This window comes from Anabrus simplex, chromosome 14, assembly GCF_040414725.1.
Source record: "Anabrus simplex isolate iqAnaSimp1 chromosome 14, ASM4041472v1, whole genome shotgun sequence".
In the NCBI taxonomy this organism is placed as follows: Eukaryota; Metazoa; Arthropoda; class Insecta; order Orthoptera; family Tettigoniidae; genus Anabrus; species Anabrus simplex.
The window spans coordinates 87,668,804-87,689,559 of NC_090278.1; the positions used below are offsets into that span (position 1 = coordinate 87,668,804).

The 20,756-nt window shown below is 40.6% G+C and overlaps 1 protein-coding gene across 1 annotated transcript; it reads right to left on the reverse strand.

Moving 5' to 3' along the window:
• Positions 1 to 1,652: 1,652 nt before the first annotated feature.
• Tcs1 (Threonyl-carbamoyl synthesis 1) lies at positions 1,653 to 13,368 on the reverse strand. Its single transcript, XM_067158393.2, has 3 exons — positions 13,057 to 13,368; positions 12,666 to 12,852; positions 1,653 to 4,291 (listed from the first exon to the last, which is right to left on the reverse strand). Exons 2-3 carry the CDS (start codon positions 12,691 to 12,693, stop codon positions 3,618 to 3,620), a joined length of 702 nt encoding a protein of 233 aa, XP_067014494.1. The 5' UTR covers positions 12,694 to 12,852; positions 13,057 to 13,368; the 3' UTR covers positions 1,653 to 3,617.
• Positions 13,369 to 20,756: the final 7,388 nt, after the last annotated feature.

The following is a 20,756-nucleotide window of genomic DNA, read 5'->3' on the forward strand; positions in this document are numbered from 1 at the left end:
TGTCTCATACTCTATAGTATGATTCATACTCTATAGTCCGCACACATTTTAGCGATATTTCTTTGTGTGGGGGTGGAGTAATGAGGAACCTCTCACGGTTTCGGTAATACTGCCAACTGAATGAAAATGAAATCTGAATTGAAACGATATGATCGATCGATATTAATTTTCTAAACCTTTATCATCTTAAGCCAACTATGTCATACACACTTTATATAACGTTTCTCGATGCGAATCTTGTTCCCAGTATTAATTCTATAGTTTGGCTTTGCTGTGTAAACAACAACAGTACTAGTACATAAAGTGTACACCAGATGTCGCACAGTGATGCATAGTTTGTGTTTCAAAGGTTGCCAATACGAATCTCGAAGATGCCCGAGGTCGACCTATTCAGCACTATAGGTTGTCCATGTATCGCTAAAAGGTGCGCGTACGGTAGTTGGGGTATCACACCAGAGACAAATATACTCTCTCCTTTACATCCTTACTAAAACCCCTAAACACCCTCATAACCAAGTGCAGAGATCTGTACCCTTTATTTACAATTCCATTTATGTGATTACCCCAATGAAGGTCTTTCCCCATCAATGCAATAATTAGAACTGAGAGGACTTTTCCTATTTGTGAAACTCACAACCTGACTTTTATCCCCGTTTATCATAACACCATTGCCTACTGTCCATCTCACAACTTATAGAGGTCATTTTGCAGTTGCTCACAATCTTGTAACTTATTTATTACTCTGTACAGAATAACATCTGCGAAAAGCCTTATCTCTGATTCCACTTCTTTACACATATCTTTGATATATATATATATATATATATATATATATATATATATATATATATATATATATATATATATATATATATATATATATATAAGAAAACATAAAGGTCCAATAATACTGCCTTGAGGAATTCCCCCTCTTTAATTTTTACAGGGACAGATGAAGCTTCACCTAATCTAATTCTCCCAGTTCTATTTTCTAGAAACAGAGCCACCCATTCACTCACTCTTTTGTCAAATCCAATTGCACTCATTTTTGCCAGTAGTCTACCATGATCTACCCTATCAAATGCCTTTGACAGGTCAATCATGATACAGTCCAATTGACCTCCTGAATCCAGGATATCTGCTATATTTTGCTGGAATCCTACAAGTTGGGCTTCAGTGGAATAACCTTTCCTAAACCCAAAATTCCCTTATCAAGCAACGGGAAACTACCTCACTCCTCATTTCCCTAGTACGCCTCTTCAGTGACGCCTAGGCTATTTATGACAGCTGTTGGCGGAGCTGCAGAGGATCAAACCAGCCTTCGGGCTGAATACCCAACATACATACATACAAGACTAAATATTCGTCTGACCCCTCATGAAGCTTATACATGTAGGATTATTTTGGTTTAACTGTTATTGCTGAAAATTGCCAATAACGTTTAGTGAAAGTACTGTCAAAATAAAATAAAAATAGTGAAAAATATAATGGAATAACTTTTTATAACATGATGAAATTAAGCAAAAAAATGTCATGACCATGCTAGGAATTACCATTGCATATGATTATACTGATGTTCAGAAGAAATCAAGGAAACTTGGGATAATGAATTAATGAATAAGAACAAAAAGACAAAACAAAAATATCTGACACAACCAAACAATATATTTCCTTGTAACAGTTCAACAGAGATTCAACAATAATATATACATAAACACATTGGTTTTTTTTTTTTTTTCCAAACACACAAATCACTGGAATGTGATCACCACCTTCAAACAGGATAAGTTATTGCAACAATACAAAATAGAGCGAGATTAGGTGATGAAGTCGTACATAAATAAGTTATGGTAAGGAATAAACAAGTGACCAAGTTAATAAAGTAAACAGTTTAAGCATCTTGGTTCTTCGTTCAACGTTGAGTGCGACACTACTCCAGACGCCCGTGGAGTAAATGCGGCCTGGATGAAGTGGCGGCAAACTCCTGGTGTTCTCTGCGATAGTGGGATACCAATCCACCTGAAGTCCATGCTTTACAGAACTGTTGTTCGCGCAGTTGCTCTGTATGACAATTCCGGCCAGCAACAGACAAGCACTTCATGTCATGGAGATGCACATGCTTCGTTGGTCCCTTGACCTGACCCACATGTGTGTTGCTGTCTTTCTAAATATGACTAATAAATAAGTGATACTCAAAACGCTTTCAATTAAAGCTTACGAGCAGACCGCCAGTGAAGACAGTTGCAGGCTTTCACAGGGCGATATGAAACTACCAATGCTCCATAATCGTTTCTTGCTATTGGAGTACAAGGGATTAGACTTCATTTAGGCATGTGTAACTTTCTTTATCACCATTACTCAATATACAACTGTTTATTGTGGTGGAGTTGGTAACCATCTGTGTGGGTTAAATTATGGGAGTAACACAATATTTTATAATAATAATGTTATTTGCTTTACGCCCCACTAACTACTCTTTCACGGTTTTCGGAGACGCAGAGGTGCCGGAATTTTGTCCCGCAGGAGTTCTTTTACGTGCCAGTAAATCTACCAACACGAGGCTGACGTATTTGAGCACCTTAAAATACCACCGGTCTGAGCCACGATCGAACCTGCCAAGTTGGGGTCAGGAGGCCAGCGCCTCAACCATCTGAGCCACTCAGCCCGGCTCAACATTTTATAAACTGAAGCGATGTACCGAAAAGGAATCTGACATTTTTTCTGAAAGTGACGTTTCATCGGATTAAGGATGTTCCTGCGTAATGGCGTAGTCTTGTGGAAGAATTCGGAACTTGCTGCTATACTAGAGGGTGGAGAACTTCTGTATCACGCGGAAAAGGGATCTATCTTCAGTCCAAGATGGCGTTTTCTGCAATTAACTCATCATAAGGATTTTGGTGGTTAGACCCCTATTCGGCGCATCACTTCAACAGTAGCTGTCAAGAACAGTGGTGTGGTGCCTTTACCTGTAGGGATGAAGATCTTAAGACCTGACAACCCTAGCAGATTAGTTTTTAAAATGTTACAAAAGTTTATTAAGGTTGTACCACACCACATTACGGGGTATTTTTATCTTCAATGTAATGTAAGGTCTTTGGATTTGTAACTATGCTGTGTGCTCTTTGTAGAGGGCAGTAGAGTGGGAACTGGAAAACTATAAATCATGAAATTTATGTAAACCCTAGTAGAGACGACAGATGGCACCATAAATGTTGACAGAAGTGAACTATCACTGGAGCCAAACCAAGAGGATGCTATTCAGATGACTTTCTGTCCTAGTCACAAATTCTGTTCACCACTTAGAAGGACTCTGGTGCTGGCCACTGAACCCGATGAAGTGACCATGATAGGCAGAATCAGTGAACAAGCAGTTTCTGATGTAGAGAACTCCAAGCCTGCTGATGTGTTACCTAGTTCCTCCGCATCGTCTGTTGTCAGCAGACCACAGAGTCTAGGAAGTGACGATGCTATGTCTGCTATGTCTCGAGAAGTTCCTGGGGGAGAGATGCCGCAACACCTTTAATAGATGAACTAACATTTGCTCCAACTTCAATCTCCATTTCACTTGTCTTCACTGTTCCTTCAGTGCCGATCAACTCTCTCAACATCAAACTGTCTCACTGTTTTATCACCCGCCGATAAACTCCCTCAACAAGACCAAACCTGTGTAACCATTCTTTCACTGCCGTCAAACATACACCTGGCCTCAACACAAAATATTCCCCCGGGACACTCAAGTCCACAACTGTAGATCCTGACCGCAGTTCCTCTCTCGCCTCTTGACTGTTGTCTGTGAATACAGCGGCGAGATCAGGCCAGATGTGTTCAAACTCTTCTGGCCTAATACAACTCGGTTCGTTACTTCTATTTGCACTAGTTAAAGCTATAGGCTCTTTCAACTCTTGAACAACTTTACGAAGAAAGTCACTTCCTGGAACCCTGACACCAACTTTGGGGTTTCCTGGATTAAGCATTGGATTTAAAACCGGTTTCCGTTCCAAAACAACTGTCACCTTCCCCGGGAGTACGCTTTTTAATAGATTGGGAGGTAACGAATCCGTTTTGGCCCAAGTATCTATCTCCTCAACTCTCGATAGACATATGGACACAGGTTTATTGGGATCACGCCCTTTGATGGAATATAGTAACTCAATAGCCGATGTGTCCTGGACCAGAGCAGCAAGACCGTATATGGTGTCTGTAGGCACTGCAATAACAGATCCTGCTCTCAGCTTCTGGCAGGCTTCTAATACCAGCTCTGAGGGTGTTCTTGCAGAAACAAGCATGCTGCCTGCAACATAAATCACAAAATATTTTTAAAACAGACTAGCTATAAGTCTAATCAAGTAATATGAACATGAAAGGGAAAACAATGGGATAAACACAATGACAACTTAGTGTGGAAAGAGAGAGCCACAAAAGTTTTTTTTTTAAACAATCTGCTTTACGTTGCACCGACACAGATAGGTTTTACGGCAACGATGGGATACGAAAGGGCTAGGAGTGGGAAGGAAGCAGCCATTGCCTTAAGGTGTGAAAATGGAAACATCTTCAGGGCTGCCGACAGTGGGGTTTGAGCCCACCATCTCCCGAATACAAGCTCACAGCTGGGCACCCCTAACCACATGGCCAACTTGTTTGGTAGAACAACAGAAAGAGGAAACAAAGGCAAAAATGACAACCCAGGAGGACAAGGAAACTCTCCACATCTTCACACACTGCCATCTTGAAATAGGCGTGGGCTCTTTCCCGATCAATCTCAGTTCTTCTATATCTGTTTCTCCTCAAGCCCCAACCTATGGCTTGCGCAGGAAGAATGGCCACCTGCTTGAAGCCAAGAAAGCACTCTATGCTGAAGAATGCCTTGTTGGAGGACTGGAAGCAGCGTGTGACAAGTGTTTTTACTGTGCCAATTACCCATCTATCTGTGTTAAATTCTATGAATCTCACCATATTTCATAAATGTCAGTCAATCGCAGGTGAACTGGCGGAAACAATTACCGTCTTGGTAAAAGTATACACCATGCACTCCAAGCTTTGTAACATTATAAGGAAGTAGAAATTATGCAAAATTTATGAAGAATTCCTTTCAGAGGACAGATGGGCTCTGGTAAAGAAGTAGGGGACTGAAAATAAAAATAATATTGCACTGAAAATTACCCGTGCCTTCAGCACTCCATTTGAATATTTCTAGGTCCCGAAATGTAGCATTTTTAGTGATTTTGTGGGTTATATTGGTAATAATTACTCATATTTAATAGGCGACAAAATGGTATGGCCAATGTACACAAGAAGAATTCTGTGGACTAGTGATTTATTGGTCCAGGGATCATGCTATTTTTCTGTTGACCTCCATTTTGCTGTTTGAACTGGCCGCTGTAGTCATATGGACAAAGATAATGAGAATCCACAGACATAGCACTCCCATTCCATGGTGCTAGCCCTGGACCTGAAGAAAGTAACAAAAGACGGCCCAGCAGCGAATGGACAAAGATAATGAGAATCCAGAGACATAGCACTCCTATTCCACGGTGCAAGCCCTGGACCTGAAGAAAGTAACAAAAGATGGCACCAGCAGCACAGTACGACATTAACCAGTCCTGTCTACCAAGCCTTAAGTATGTTTTCATATTTCTCAAATAACAACGGTATTTCTTAATTTGCCGCAGATTTTTCACTTGATACGTGTAAAAGCAATTATTATGTTCCATTTGTGACAAATTTTATAGTGATATTTCAGGGATACGAATGCGCATCGTACCCTCAGTAATTTGCAATGCAATATTATTATTATTTCCAGTCCCCTACTTCTTTACCATTGCCGAGAGATGTGTTCATTGCAATGTCCAAGAACCCATCCCCAGAAGTAAATTTACTTTTGTAGCCTAATAATGAGCAGCATGGCAAACTACCTCACTCCTCGTCTTGCCTAGTACGCCTCATTTTAGTGCTGCCATTGGTTTTTGCGGTTTCCTTATAACCACATAACCTTTGGTGGTGCTATTTGAGGATCCAACCAGCCTCTGGGCTGATGACCTAACAGACAATGAGCAGCACACTTCTCAATTGCTAAGGAAGCTACTAGGTTTGTTCCAACAAGAACGGGAACAGTATGCAAACTGGCTGCTGCATGCACAGTACGGAAAGAGCGTTCCAACAAACTTCAAACTCAAACGCAGACTCGGAGCCGGTTGTTCCAACAGACTATGGACCATTCCTGAACCAGTTTGCAGACTGGTAAAGCAGTTCGTTCTCCAGAACAAGTACTGTTCGTCAGAGACATGCGCAGTACAGCAAAATAAGTGTGAGTTGTGCATTGTGGTCCATAGCTGTCACTTGGTGAAGCGTGAACAGCTGATCGGTATCATCTGGCGCGAGCAGACGACACGTTACACGTACAATTAAATAGAAGTACGGCGTTGTTATACAATTATACAGTAAAATTTAAAAAGTTATACAGTTAAAAAGTCATATTTGACTACACACTAATAAAGTAAGAGACACGAGAAGCAAACGAGAATGATGCATGACGATTTTGAAGGCGATTCCTTGAGCCAATAAGCTCACTGGGACATTCTATAACCAATAAATAAATAAAATAAATTCTGATGATGATCTTATGAACTTGGACTCCAGTGAAGATGATCTAGGTATATATTACAATATCCCAAAAGAAAAAAATGAAGATTATTTAGGCAAGTTATATATTTTTGTTTACTTGTTTGCAATTATGTTTAAATGATATTTATTTTCACTACATGTACGAGTAACTCATAATTTAGTAACCAAAATTCTCTTTCTCTCTCGCTCTCTGCCTATAGAAGAAACAGTACCTCGCTATGACAATGAAACATTCAAGGAACATTTTCGTGTCAGTAGGGAGATAATAGAAAATATGCAGAACGGTATGAAGGAAGTGACCAGTACAAACATCAGTCTGGCCAATATGAAAACTTTCTGCACTGAGTCAGGTTTGTCTGCAGCTGCTGCAATAATAATAATAATAATAATAATAATAATAATAATAATAATAATAATAATAATAATAATAATTTTAATAACTGTTAAGTGTTGCCTTTCCAATAAAGGTTCAAATTTTCCTGTGGTTTATTGGGCATCAGACTGCAAGTTTCCGAGATGTTGCAGATCGGTTTGACATTTCTATGAGCTCTCTACATAGAATTGTCAAACGATTGACTGTCTTCACAAGTAATCACTTGGCCTACAGAAGATGAGAAAGTAAATATTGAGCAACATTTCAGGGAAAGTGGATTTCCAGGTGTCATTGGTGCCATATGTGACTGTCATATTGAAACTGATAATAAGCCTGCAAATGATTCCAACTCTTACATAAATAGAAAAGGACACTATTCCACACAGGTATATTTTATTTATCAACATATGTCTTCATAGTAAACCACTGTTATTATTAATGAATTAATGAATGCAAGCTGTTTGTGACCACAAGCAAAAATTTTTGGATGTGTTTGAGTATTTCTTTAAATGCTATTTGTTCGGGGAGTCGACCCATGTTGATCTTTTGCCCCTGCTGGCACCATATTGTATGAACCTGCGTGTAATTGGAATGACGGTAATGTGGAATTTTGTGTGTGAGGAAAGGAAGATAAAGAACGTCATTACAATTAAAAAACCCTGACCCGGCCGGGAATTGAACCCGGGGCCGCCGGGTGACAGGCGGACGCTTAGCCCCCTATACCGCGGGGCCGGACTAGCGGAATATTTAGAAGTTCACCTCTTGGCAATAATTTAGAAGAAAAAAAATTGATCAGTATTTTGTTTTAGGTGACAGTTATCCTCTGAAGAGAACCGTCTACATCATCGGTTTTTACGCTGCCAGTACTCGTGGTAGAGTTATAAATTCACGTAATTCTGGAATAAAGTAATTATTATTTTAGAAACAGGTCCATTAGTCTATAATTTTATTAGCTGAGTCATTTTATTGCCTATTACCTTCCATTGAGTAGGCCTAACAAGTTGTTTAGCGGAGATGAACAAGAACAGCTGTTTGTTTATCCTCAAACAGGAATCTCCCGCGTAATTGTGAACGCATGTGCATTGTAGTTTTTCTTGACCGTCCACGAACCGTTCCAACAGACTGCTGTTTAGCGACTGTTCCCAACGAGTACATAGCTCGCGCATGCGCTTACATCAGTTCATGAATCGATACCAAACCGTACGCAAACTGCTTGTTGGAACAAACCTACTAACATTGCTATTGGCCAACATAAAATAGAATGCAACATCATTCCCAGCAATGATGAGAGATATTCCACTACCAAACCCCGCAGGATAAAAGCACAAGTAAATAGAATCTGTAAAGGGTGACACTATGTTAGGCAGGCGGCAGTTGGGAATCATTAGGAATGTCTGAAAAGTAATCTTTTACAGTACATGAAGTACCAGAGAGGAGAGATCCTTCCCCTCTCCTTGCTAAAAATGCACCATCCAGTCCCCAAAAGTATTCTTAGTTATACAGAGAAATAAAGTGAGACAGCATGAAAGAATGAAGTGCCACCATTATCTCTGAATCAGCTGTGCACAGGTCTATGTAAATTTTCGTGCTAGAGGTCGCATGATAAGTGGCCGCAGGGTTACCAAATTCAGTGAAATTTTATCCCCTGCCTTAATACAGGTACATTTTTGATCATACAATCTCTGTTGTGAGAAGTGTGTATATGAACATAACTTGAGGCATTTTTCTATAATCTAGCCCAATGGTTTTGTCACTAACCGGACCTAACCAATCCATACAAATGGTCTTGTCAGTAGCCGGACTTAACCTATCCAAAATAGTGGTCTTTAAATTAGCCCAGTCATTAAAAGATATTTGTAGGCTGAGATGTCATCCGAGCCACGCCATGTTGTGCAAACTCTGACATTATCTGAGTTGTGCCATATTGTTTCTTTAATTTGTATGATATCATCCGAGCCATACACGGCCCGCTAAAGATAGAATTACACCTGTAAAGGATCATATTGATTGCACGGCAAAAAAAAAAAAGGCAATTCAGTAGCTGCGACATTTTTGCACATCCAGGCCAATCTTTGTCGTGATGCTTTTTCAGTGGCTGCAGCGCATACTCTCTGCACGGCAAGAAAAAAGGTAATTTATTGCTCATCTTTTCTTCATAAGTAGACAGGTTGGCAGCCTTGTGCACCACCCGATCATGTCATCCGTGAGAAGGCAATAAACGACAGTCATTCCGCACGTAGAGGTAGGCGATACAAGTGGTGACCCGTGGCACTAACAGTGTTCTCCCCAGAAATTTTCATCAGCTGGGTGGCAGGAATGAGTAGCCAGGCGAGGAATACTACGTAAAAGAAGTGAAAATGATAAAAGTTGAGTTTAGTCTCTTCAGGCATTGATATATTTCAGTGTTGTCGCAAACAAGACATAACGGAGTATTTTGAACAACTAGTGTTCTACTGCTCGTTCACAATAGTGTAACACCGGGGCTTATCACTCGGTTGCTGTGGAGTGCCATACGGGTTAGTGACGGCGGGCGCAATCGAGTGCTCGCATGCGATTCCACACTAATACAGACACCGCTCACGCACGACACTACGTGATAGTCAAGTTAAACGTTGAAACTTCGATGAAATTGATGCAATTATGCTGAAAATAACGAAGATTTGTACTATAAATAAACAGTTTTACAGTATTTACGTTTTAATTTGGAACACCTAATGACTCAAATATGTACTAATATGTAACCAGCACATATCTAGGTTATGTTAGCCAGGCGGTCTCTAAAAACAGCAGGGCGATGCACCCATTAATAAGGTCCCAGGGAGAACACTGCACTAAGGTCGTAATACTGAAAGATGTGTTGTGACAGTTCTTAGATGCAGGTCCGTTTACTGCCTGCCAGGGTGGGAAAAAGGTAGTGGGAGGTATGGTTGCCAAGGAAATGGGTGTGGGCCCACTTGGTTGCCATGGAGATACACCTGCTGGTCAGCTCGCACTGCTTGGAGTTGCCAAACCTCTCACTTCCGAGTTAGATCTTATCGCAAGCGGTTCACTTTGAGTTATATTCTATTTGTTTAACTTTTTTTTTTTTGCTAGTGGCTTTACGTCACACCGAAACAGATAGATCTTATGGTGACGACGGGATAGGATAGGCCTAGGAGTTGGAAGGAAGCAGCCATGGCCTTAATTAAGGTACAGCCCCAGCATTTGCCTGGTGTGAAAATGGGAAACCACAGAAAACCATCTTCAGGGCTGCCGACAGTGGGATTCGAACCCGCTATCTCCCGGATGCAAGCTCACAGCCGCGCGCCCCTAACCGCATGGCCAACTCACCCGGTTAAAATTATTTTGAGGCGCCGGGTAGTGTGGGAAAGAGTACACATTTTCCCCCTTGAACACACGATTTTTTTTATTTGTTTTACATCTTATATTTACACTACTGCGGTGTATAGAGGCAAAGGATGGTTATGCTGAAGGATTTGACAAGCTACAAGTACCACTCCTGTTAAAGAAAAATAACATTAATTTTACATCCTGTTAACTACTTTTACAGTTTCCGGAGAAGACAAGGTGCCAAAATTTAGTCCCGTTGGCGTTCTTTTCGTGCCAGTATATCTATAGACACGAGACCAACATATATGAGCACCTTCAAACAACACCCGACTGAGATAGGATACTGCTAAGTTGGGCTTAGAAGGCCAGGGCTCTTCTGGCAAAAGTTGACATCATGCAACCCACATTTTGTAAGCATTATAAGAAAGTGGAATTGGAGTTGCTTTTAGAGGAGAGATGTGTTCATTGCAATGCCTAGGAACCCACCATCCCTCCCCCAGAAATACATTTACTCTTATAACTTAATAAAGAGCAGCACCCGCTATTGTCAATTGCTAAAGTAGCCATTTGCAATCCTATTGGCCAACGTGAAAAGAATGTGATGTCACTGCCATCAACGATAATTAGATTGAGTTACCAACCCGCCTGAATAAAAGCACAAATAAAAACACCATGTAAAGGAAACAATGTGAAATACACAACAGCAATAATTTTATAGGAAACTTTAATGCAGTGGCAGATATGGGGCTGGGGCAGCCTAAAGCAATTCATGCACAGTCACGTCTAGGGGGAAAGAGCCCTTAAATAGGAATTCGCCTGTTGCCTCAGACGGAATAGAATGACTCTTATCGCCCTTGGTCACAGAACAATGATTTTGTCACTAGCCAGTCCTAACCAACGCAGACCAATCTCTTTGTCACCGACCCAAATTATAAATTAATTCAGCTTTTCATCACTGTCCAACATACAATCCGCTCCTATTGCCCTGCAGAATGTTACAGAACTAAAAGTCGCTTCGTGGCCATAACATGAGGGCTTAGGTCACCAGAGACCCCCTTTGCTTGATCGCAGTCCAATGGTTTTGTCACTAGTCTTAGTTCCCAACTAAACAGGCTGGCAGCATTGTTGACCGCTCGAGCACGTACTAATGTCCTCAGCGAGAAGGCCGCAAGAGAAGAACGACAGGCATTCCACATGTGGCTGTATGTAGCAAGTATTGGGTAGCACAGCGTCAACTATTGATTTTAAAAATTACTGTGGTATGCAGGATATAGTTTCAATGAGATGTATGTCTATTAATTAATGGCTTACACATCCTGGCTAGTGACAAAATCCACTGGTCAACACGTCAGTGGTGCATAGTATACAGCCACTTAAAAGAAGTTTGGACACAGACTAAAGCCACTGGCCTAACAGCAAAGGAGTTTTATTGCTTGGTAGTTGCTAATGAATCTACATACCGAATTCTGGGAATAATGTCATTTTTTAATCATTTTCAGCCAATGGTGCATCATTTCTGATATTTTACTACAAAAGTAAATATATTACAAGGGCAGGTTGGTGGGTCCCTAGCATGGGCAATGAAACTGTCCCTCTATCCTACATGTTATCCAAGGTAAGATTTCCAAGATTCACATTCTCATACTAAAGAAATGCATGCTGAGGGATTATTGAATACCTTTACTGTTTGGTGAAATGGCGAAGGTGAAAGAAAGGAGAGGAAAAAATGGAGGGGATCCGACATTTCGAAAAATGAAGATATTGGCCAAAGGAAGGCAAGGGCCATGAGGGGCGCGAAAATTAAAGACTCCCTAGGCCTCGAGTGCTCTAATGACATCGGAGTTAGAAAAGAACAACAGTTCATGCAGGGAGGTTGGATGGTACAGATGAAAGTGAGGATCCTGGCACATGTAAGTGGAAGCAATGCCTGGACTCAGTTAAGGGCCCCGTGGTCGCCAACTGATGCTCCTGAGTTCAGAGCCGCTGGGGCCCCATTTAGTCACCTCTTGCGACAGGTATGAGATACTGTGGGTCTTATTCTACCGCCCCACCCACAGGGGAATTACCGTCTGGCAAACCTAAATCTGGAACATCAGGTACAGGCTAATCTGATCATGTACAGTACCATATTAGCATTTACAAAGAACAAATCCACAGAAGAATAAAACAATTTTTCAATCACTAAAACGCTTAGCAACATAGCTGATTGTATACTCTTACTGCTTAGTGAACCAGAATCCTGAACAATAGGTAAATATAAACCTGATAATGCACATAATTAGCATTTAGCAAGTAGAGATCCATGAAAGAATACAAATAAAAGTTTTTCAAACACTCTTACCAAAATTCTTAGCTACAGATGGACACATGGCTGCCTTCAACAACCACGAGAATCTTCCTATTATTTGCACAACGCTACACCCAGGCACTAACCAAACACATCATTTAAAATCCGTAAAGACAAGCAGTGAAAAGATGTCCAGTTCTCTGCTTGAAGACTGTACTCAAAATAGGTGAATAGCGGTTTCCTGAAAGAGTAAATAAAATACAATTTAGAATCAAACGAGAGAAAACTGTCATACATAAAAAATATGCAACTTACAAAGACACAATTCACTAAAACGTGATCGAAGTTAAGAGTAACTTTGCAATAAATGACGCAATTCAACACATAACCTATCGGCCGGCTTGCAGGCTTAGTATCCTACATTAACAACATATAAATCATATACCTTCTAAAATCTGTAATATACAATCTTCCTTAATTCACCCATCTAAGTCTATAAGAAGTTAGTTAAACGAAAACTCGTGGCCAATCTATGGAACTTGATTTCGTTTTACCGATCGAAGCTTTCAACTGTTTAAAAAACTCATGAGAAATCACGAGGAGGTTTCACGTTCATGTGAATATCTATGTGGATGCAGGATTGCCACCGGGCAAAAAAATGTTCGTACTACTGTAAATATTCCCCTAAACAGGTACTAGATTATGTCAGAAGATAATAAAATGGACCTTAATGCGAACAAAACCGAATTGGTTGTTTTCAGGAGGGGAGAAAAATTATCTAAAGGTTCTAGATTATGGAAAAGGTATTATACGCGAATCTTTTCTTGAAACCGATTTTTACAGGGCGAGAAGCCGGAGTGAGGAGTGAGGGGGGAGCGCTGCCGGTTCCGGTTTGTCAACTGGACAGAAATGAAATTTTTTAAAAAATCTCTTTATTTGCAAATGAGCTGTCTACTCGGTGGCAAATGGTACACTAAAATACATTATTGCCAAGCACTAAATTTTAAATTAACAAGAGGAAAAAAATCCTAGAATACAATATTATACAATTTACGCTAACATTTTTTCTATTAAACACACAGCTCATCCTTAATAAATTTATATTGTTTACAAAATTCTACTTATAATATCTCCTGTACTTGCAAATACAGTCAACTCATATACAGTATGTGGAATTATTTCAAATAATACTATACAACTGGTATAAGATTAAAATTTACATTGCATTTATTTATTTATTTTTCACCCATTTTATAATAAGAAGAATGTGCGCTCACTTGAGCATCTTAGTCCTTACTGTAGTCTGTAATCGATTTCGTTCTTTTCGTGCACTTTAGTAAGCGGTATGTGTCAATTTTTGCCGCACAGCACACACACCCGTATACTGAAAGTCTGACTATCACATGTCTTTGCTTCTGGTTTTCTCTGGTCCAGGACTTTTCCACAATAGCAGGTGAGCTGTAAAATTCCAGCTGTATTTCTTCCCTCTTCTTATTTCGGTTCCTTAGTAGCTCTTGATATGGTCCTGTTGATGGTAGGTGGTGTTGGGTCCTGATGAAGTAAGTTTCTTCCATCATCTCGTATAGAAGTCGTGAGGGGGCTCTTCCCTACTCCCATTGCTCTTTTCGTGTACATCGCCTTCACCTTTTCAATTTTGGTTAATTCACCTATTTTTAACTTTTCCCAGATGACCTGTATGCCGTAGGTGATGATCAGGGCTATTGCACTTCTAAATAGTGCCATCGCCGTGCTGATGGACAGGTTCCTGATATTCTTTATTTAGTAGGTAGGTCTATATTGCCCTGATTGCTGTCGCTGTCCTTTCTTCTACGTGAAGATTGTATGATGATACTGTTGTTTGCAGTGTAACTCCTAGGTTTCCACCCATTTTGGAACCTAAGTAGCATAACGACCTGCTCCGTCTTAACCAGAGCAAAACTAACTCCAAATTGGTCTTGACCAGAGCCCCTGAATTGATTCGATAATATGATCGATCGATATGAATTTTCTAAACATTTATTATCTTACGCCAACAACTGTGTCACACATACATTATTTAACATTATATAACATTTCTCGATGCGAATCTTGTTTCTAGCATGAATTAAGTTATATACTGTAGTATGGCTTTGCTGTGTAAACAATAACCACGGCCGACTTGATGCGTCGCTCTAGCGCAGCGAGGGATCCAGTTGGCCGTGCAACAACAGTATTAGTTCGTAAAGTGTACGCCAGATGTCGCACAGCGATTCATAATTTGTGTTTCAAATACGGATGTCGAAGATAACCGAGGTCAAATTCTAGCTCGTTGTCAAATACAGTAGACTGTATTGTATTTGCCGAGGTCTACCGATTCAGCACTAGGGAGTTCAGGCAAGACCAAATACAATTAATACATATGTAATTGTATTTGGTCTTGGCTCAGGGCTCAAGAAAAGGTTCGCATATAGTACCAAATCCTTTTTTTTAAATAATGGAGTGGGATTATTCATAAAGGCAGTTCAGAAAACGAAGTATACCTAATGCATTTATTAAATGATAAATTTTAGTTATCAGAACTTACCGGTTTTGATATTATCAATGATGAGAAGCAGCAATGTTGCAGTTTCAATCACCACCATCCTAAAGCTTCCAGTTTCAAGCTCACTACGAGTTGAGAGACATTTATTTATGTTTAGAATATGAACACTATGAATATTCTCATGCATTTCTTTTCAACATTCACACCCATTTTGGTTAATTTACCTATTTTCAACTTTTCCCAGATGACCTGTATGCCGTAGGTGATGATCAGGGCTATTGCACTTCTAAATAGTGCCATCGCCGTGCTGATGGACAGGGTCCTGATATTCTTTATGTAGTAGGTAGGCCTATATTGCCCTGATAATGAGAAAAATGTAGAAAACAAGTTATTACCGGTACTGAAATTAATGATTTTAATGTGCATATTTTAAAACATCAGAAATAATTCAAATGACTGCCAGACCTCAACTCCGCACTTGCAGCCTATTGTTCATGTCACTCTGGCAAGTCCATCTGAAACCCGAGCAAAAATGTAAATTACTTGTTCTCCTCCCTTGTCATCGCTTTAAGTAGATCTTGCTTACACCACTCCTGTACTTCTTGGAGAGGGTGTGTTGCCAATAGGTAGCCAATGGGACTATTCGCCAAACCGACAAAGTTATACTCTAAAAGCATACTCTGTCTCACACTCGCTGTACGTTACCTTTGCGACGATAATTATGGCATGGGTGTACAAACCGACAATTTTGTTCAGTCAACACATAACCCTGGTAGGGAAAGGTTCCACTAATAAAGCGATAATTCAGGACAGATCGCGCCTCGTCTGGTCTTTCTTAAGAAAGCGAGTCTCTCATAAACTCCTCAGCCGATTGTAATAACTTTCTAATGTTTATCATTCTTGTTATAACAACAACATTCGAACAAAAAGATCTAAAATTTACATTTTGGCGGGGAGGGGGTAATTTCATTACAGGGGAATTTTTACCCCCTCCCCCGCCGGATACTGTAGTTAAGCCCTATGTCCTTCTCCCGCCCACCACTTTCTGATTTCGCACCCTGATTCACTGTCTAATCCGATTTTGCAAAGTGAAAGTACAAAACGAATGCAGGTGGACCATGCGCAATATTGAAACAAGAGCACAGTACCGCAGCGTCTTCATTCGGCAAGTGTGGCCAGGCAAAGAACGAGAAAACACGCAAGTAAAATGGACCTCAGCCCATTCTCGTGCGGACCATCTTGAAGACGTGTCCCGCGGCGAGTAATCACGCTGTGTGTTGCCGGTCCCATCCAAGTTAGTGATGTGCAACTTCGACGCGAGATTTCGCGCAGTAACACAACCGAAGTGTGACCGAGGCCTACTTTAACCGCAACGAGCTGTCCAATTCAACCAAACCCACAAAGTTATACTCTAAACCAGGGCCTCTCAGGGTGCATGCGCGTGGTGCATGCACTGTGCACGGTACAAAAGACGACTTCGCTTGGTTGACCAGAGTGCAGACCCCCCACTCCTCTCTCCCTACACCTGTCGCCCCGTTCGGCCTGTCTCCGCGTTCCTCACCTTCACTGCTGTTTCACCCCCACTGCGAAATGTTTATGTGTGGTGAGCGGAGACGCTCAGTTGTATGGGACAAGGTTACCAGTGTTATTAAAAAGATTTTAAAAGTGAATTAGAAATACACATACATGCTTGAGAGGAATGTAAATATAATTTTTAAAAAATGCAGAACCCGTAACCAAAATGAAAATGCTATAGTACTGGAACAAACCTCATTTGTGGATATAGAATGCTCTTCTTCAAGATATTTCAACTTCCTTAATTCTTTCTCTCTGACGTCTCCTATGATTTCACAATCATTTTCCGAATGTAGTCTGTTGTAGTGTCTTTCAATGGACGATTTTCTTACGCACGTAATTATCGTCCCACAAAAAAAAAAAAAAAAAAAAAAAAAAAAAAAAAAAAAAAAAAAAAAACGAAAGTTCCCAGTTCGATTGAAATGGACTTTCGGAAGTCTTTGCTTTCTTCGAAACAGTTGCTCCATTATTATGTTGTTGTCGTGCGCTTATCTATTTCACTGATAAACACGTCGTCTACCACCAAACGCTTCGTCGCTCTCAGCACACTACACCATCTGAGTCGAGCCGAGTTGAGGCGAAGCGTACCGTTGCACAGTGCACAGAGCCTATGCACCTCGCTCTTCACGCGTGAGAGTTAGGGCGTTTGAGAGGCCCTGCTCTAAACGCTTACTCTGTCTCACACTCGCTGTAAGTTACCTTTGCGACGATATGGCATGAGCATAGGAAAATGTAAATGATCTGAATACCAACAAGGCAGAACTGGTAGTCTTCAGAGAGGGAGGAAAATTAGTAGGCAGGAATTTCATCCTATGTAAGGGACATAGGAATCATTTTGGTAACTCAATGTTCGGCTGCATGGCTAAATGGTTAGCACTGTCGTTAACATTTTTGTTTATTTTTTTGCAAGTGGCTTTACGTCGCACCGAAACAGATGGGTCTTATGTCGACGATGGAATAGGAAAGGGCTAGGAGTTTGAAGGAAGCGGCCGTGGCCTTAAGGTACAGCCCTAGCATTTGCCCGGTGTGAAAATGGGAGTGATGGTGGTGGTGATTATTGTTTTAAGAGGAAGTACAACTAGGCAACCATCCTCTATATAAAACTAATCAGAGAGAAAAAATGGAAGGGATCCGACACTTCGAAAAATTAAGGTATCGGCCAAAGGAACACAAGGGCCACGAAGGGCATGAAAATTGAAAGACTCCCTAGGCCTCCATACGTAATACCGTCGGGGTCTAAAAAGAACAAGTGTTGACCAAGGGAGGTCGGATAGGATAGATGAAAGTGAGGAGCTTGGCACAAGTAAGTGGAAGCAATGCCAGGACTCAGCTGAGGGCCCCGTGGTCGCTAACCCACGCTCCAAAGTTCAGAGCCCCTGAGGCCCCTTTTAGTCGCCTCTTACGACAGGCAGGGGATACCGTGGGTGTTATTCTGCCGCCCCCACCCACAGGGGGATGTGAAAATGGGAAACCACGGAAAACCATCTTCAGGGCTGTCGGCAGTGGATTCGAACCCACTATCTCCCTTATCTACCTTATGAGATTTAAGATCATTAACACAAGGATTGTCCTCTTTTTAAACATTTAGTTTAAACGGTTTATCCTACAAATTCTTCTTCTTCTTTATTATTATTATTATTATTATTATTATTATTATTATTATTATTATTATTCAAGGGATATGAATCATTTCTCCGTGTGGTCATATTACTTTGTTCAAAGGCAGGAGCGGTAGGTTGTATTGTTGCAATGTTGCACAACTGCTAATAATTTTGCACTTCATTTGTCGTCTTTTCTTGTAATGTTTTAGTTTAATAAACCTAACATATATTCGAAAACATGTTAAAATCAACCATCTTTGTTATAGGCCGATGACCTTAGATGTTGTAGGCCCCTTCAAAAATCGAGCATCATCACCCATCTTCGGTCGTTCGCTGTAGGCCTACTAATGCTTGGTAAAGGACTAATAAACGCTGATGGCTTCGAATCGAACTCAGGGGTTTGCTTTCCTACGGCAACTCCCAAGCGGACAGCGCGGCGTAATGTACCTCAGCAGGGACGAGCCTAAGCTTGTATAGCATCAAGTAGTAGTCAGGCTCCATGGCTAAATACTTAGCGTGCTGGTCACAGGGGTCCCGAGTTCGATTCCCGGCAGGGTCGGGAATTTTAACCATCATTGGTTAATTTCCCTGGCACGGGGGCTGAGTGAATGTTTTGTCTTTATCATCATTTTATCCTCATCAGGTCGCCTACGGGCGTTAAATCAAAAGACCTGCACATGGCGAGACGAACATGTCCTCGGACACTCCCGGCACTAAAAGCCATACGCCATTTTCATCAGATATCAAGCTGGCCAGTATCGGTCTCAGGGAGTTGCACGAGACTAGCTAGTTCCCTATCGAGAAACAATTCAAAATGTCCCCGTTAGATTGCGCCACTCCGTGGAAATTACTTCATTCCTACTTTCTCTCCTCACGCAAAGGTAATTTCATTCCCATTTTTTAAATTTACAACTTTTTGTTTTACGTTACACCGACGCAAATATGTCTTATGGCGACGATGGGATAGGAGAGGGTCAGGAGTTGGAAGGAAGCGACCGTCGCTTTACTTAAGGTACAACCACAGCATTTGCCTGGGGTGAAAATGGGAAACCGCAGAAAACCATTTCAGAGCTTCCGACAGGGGTGTCCGAGCCCACTATCCCCTGAATGCAAGCTCACAGCTACGCTACCCTAACCGCGTGGCTAACTTGCTGGGTCATTTCTTTTCCACGCATACCAGACTACCCACAATATTACCAACAATCGTCGCCATAAGACCTATCTGTGTCGGTGCTACGTAAAGACAATAGCAAAATAAATAAATAAATAAATAAATAAATAAATAAATAAATAAATAAATAAATAAATAAATAAATAAATAAATAAATAAATAAATAAATACAACGTTACCAACATCTTGTTTCAATGAAAAACAGGAGAGCAAATTTTCAATTCAAGTGAGGCAAAAGTAACTGTGCCAGGCTGAGTGACTCAGGCGGTTCAGGCACTGGCCATCTGACCGTAACCTGGTAGGTTCGATCCTGGCTCAGTCCTGTGGTATTTGAAGGTGCTCATGTAAGTCAGCCTCGTGTCAGCAGATTTACTGGCATATAAAATAACTCGTGCGGGACTAAATTCCGACACCTCGGCGTCTCCTAAAACCGTTTAAAAAGTTGTTAGTGGGACGTACAGCCAACAATATTGTTAAGATAACTGTAACTTAGTTGTAGTGTATAATTAGCCTCTTATTTTCTGGGCTATAATTGCCAGATATATTTCAGTTTTAGTAGGAATGTAGTTCATTACTTAACGATAATATAATTTCTTGTTATTTCTGTAAGCAAAAAATAAAAATGTGACACTGAAAATTTTGGTGCAACACCCAGCTTTAGATACCGTACCACCAGCCACCACAGTTCAAAGGTTACTGTTGTATATTTTAATTCTCTGTAATTAGGGCTAAATGTAGGTATTTCTTTTGTAATTATTTGAAATGTGTTAATTTTCCTTCTTTATGCAATATGTAAGTATGTATATCTTTTGCTTTTAATGTCCTCTTAAAGACATTATACACCTTTGAGTGCTTTCTTTATTCCTACAGCTTGTTTTGGTACTTGCTTCATCACCACTCCCACTTGTTTTGATTGCTTAAAATATGGTTGACGCGGCTTTCAAGTGGATTAAAAAATGACGGTGCAACTGCCACTCCATTGTCTCGTCCTTTTGGCCCGTTGAACGAAATGTACTATAATTAGATATCTCTACTGTATTTGACCTTACGGGCCTTACGGCATCTCGAAATGTAAACCACGTGATTGGCTATCGAGACGATACTGAAATTGAACCATGTTGTCCAGTAACAGAACGCGTGATTAATAAAATTTTTTTAAATATTTTATTATTAGAAAAGTAGGATATATGTGACAAATTAACGCTTTAAAATTCTCTATATGTTCATTCATATTTGGTTCTTAATGTACCCAAATCGCAATACAGAAATAGCAATAA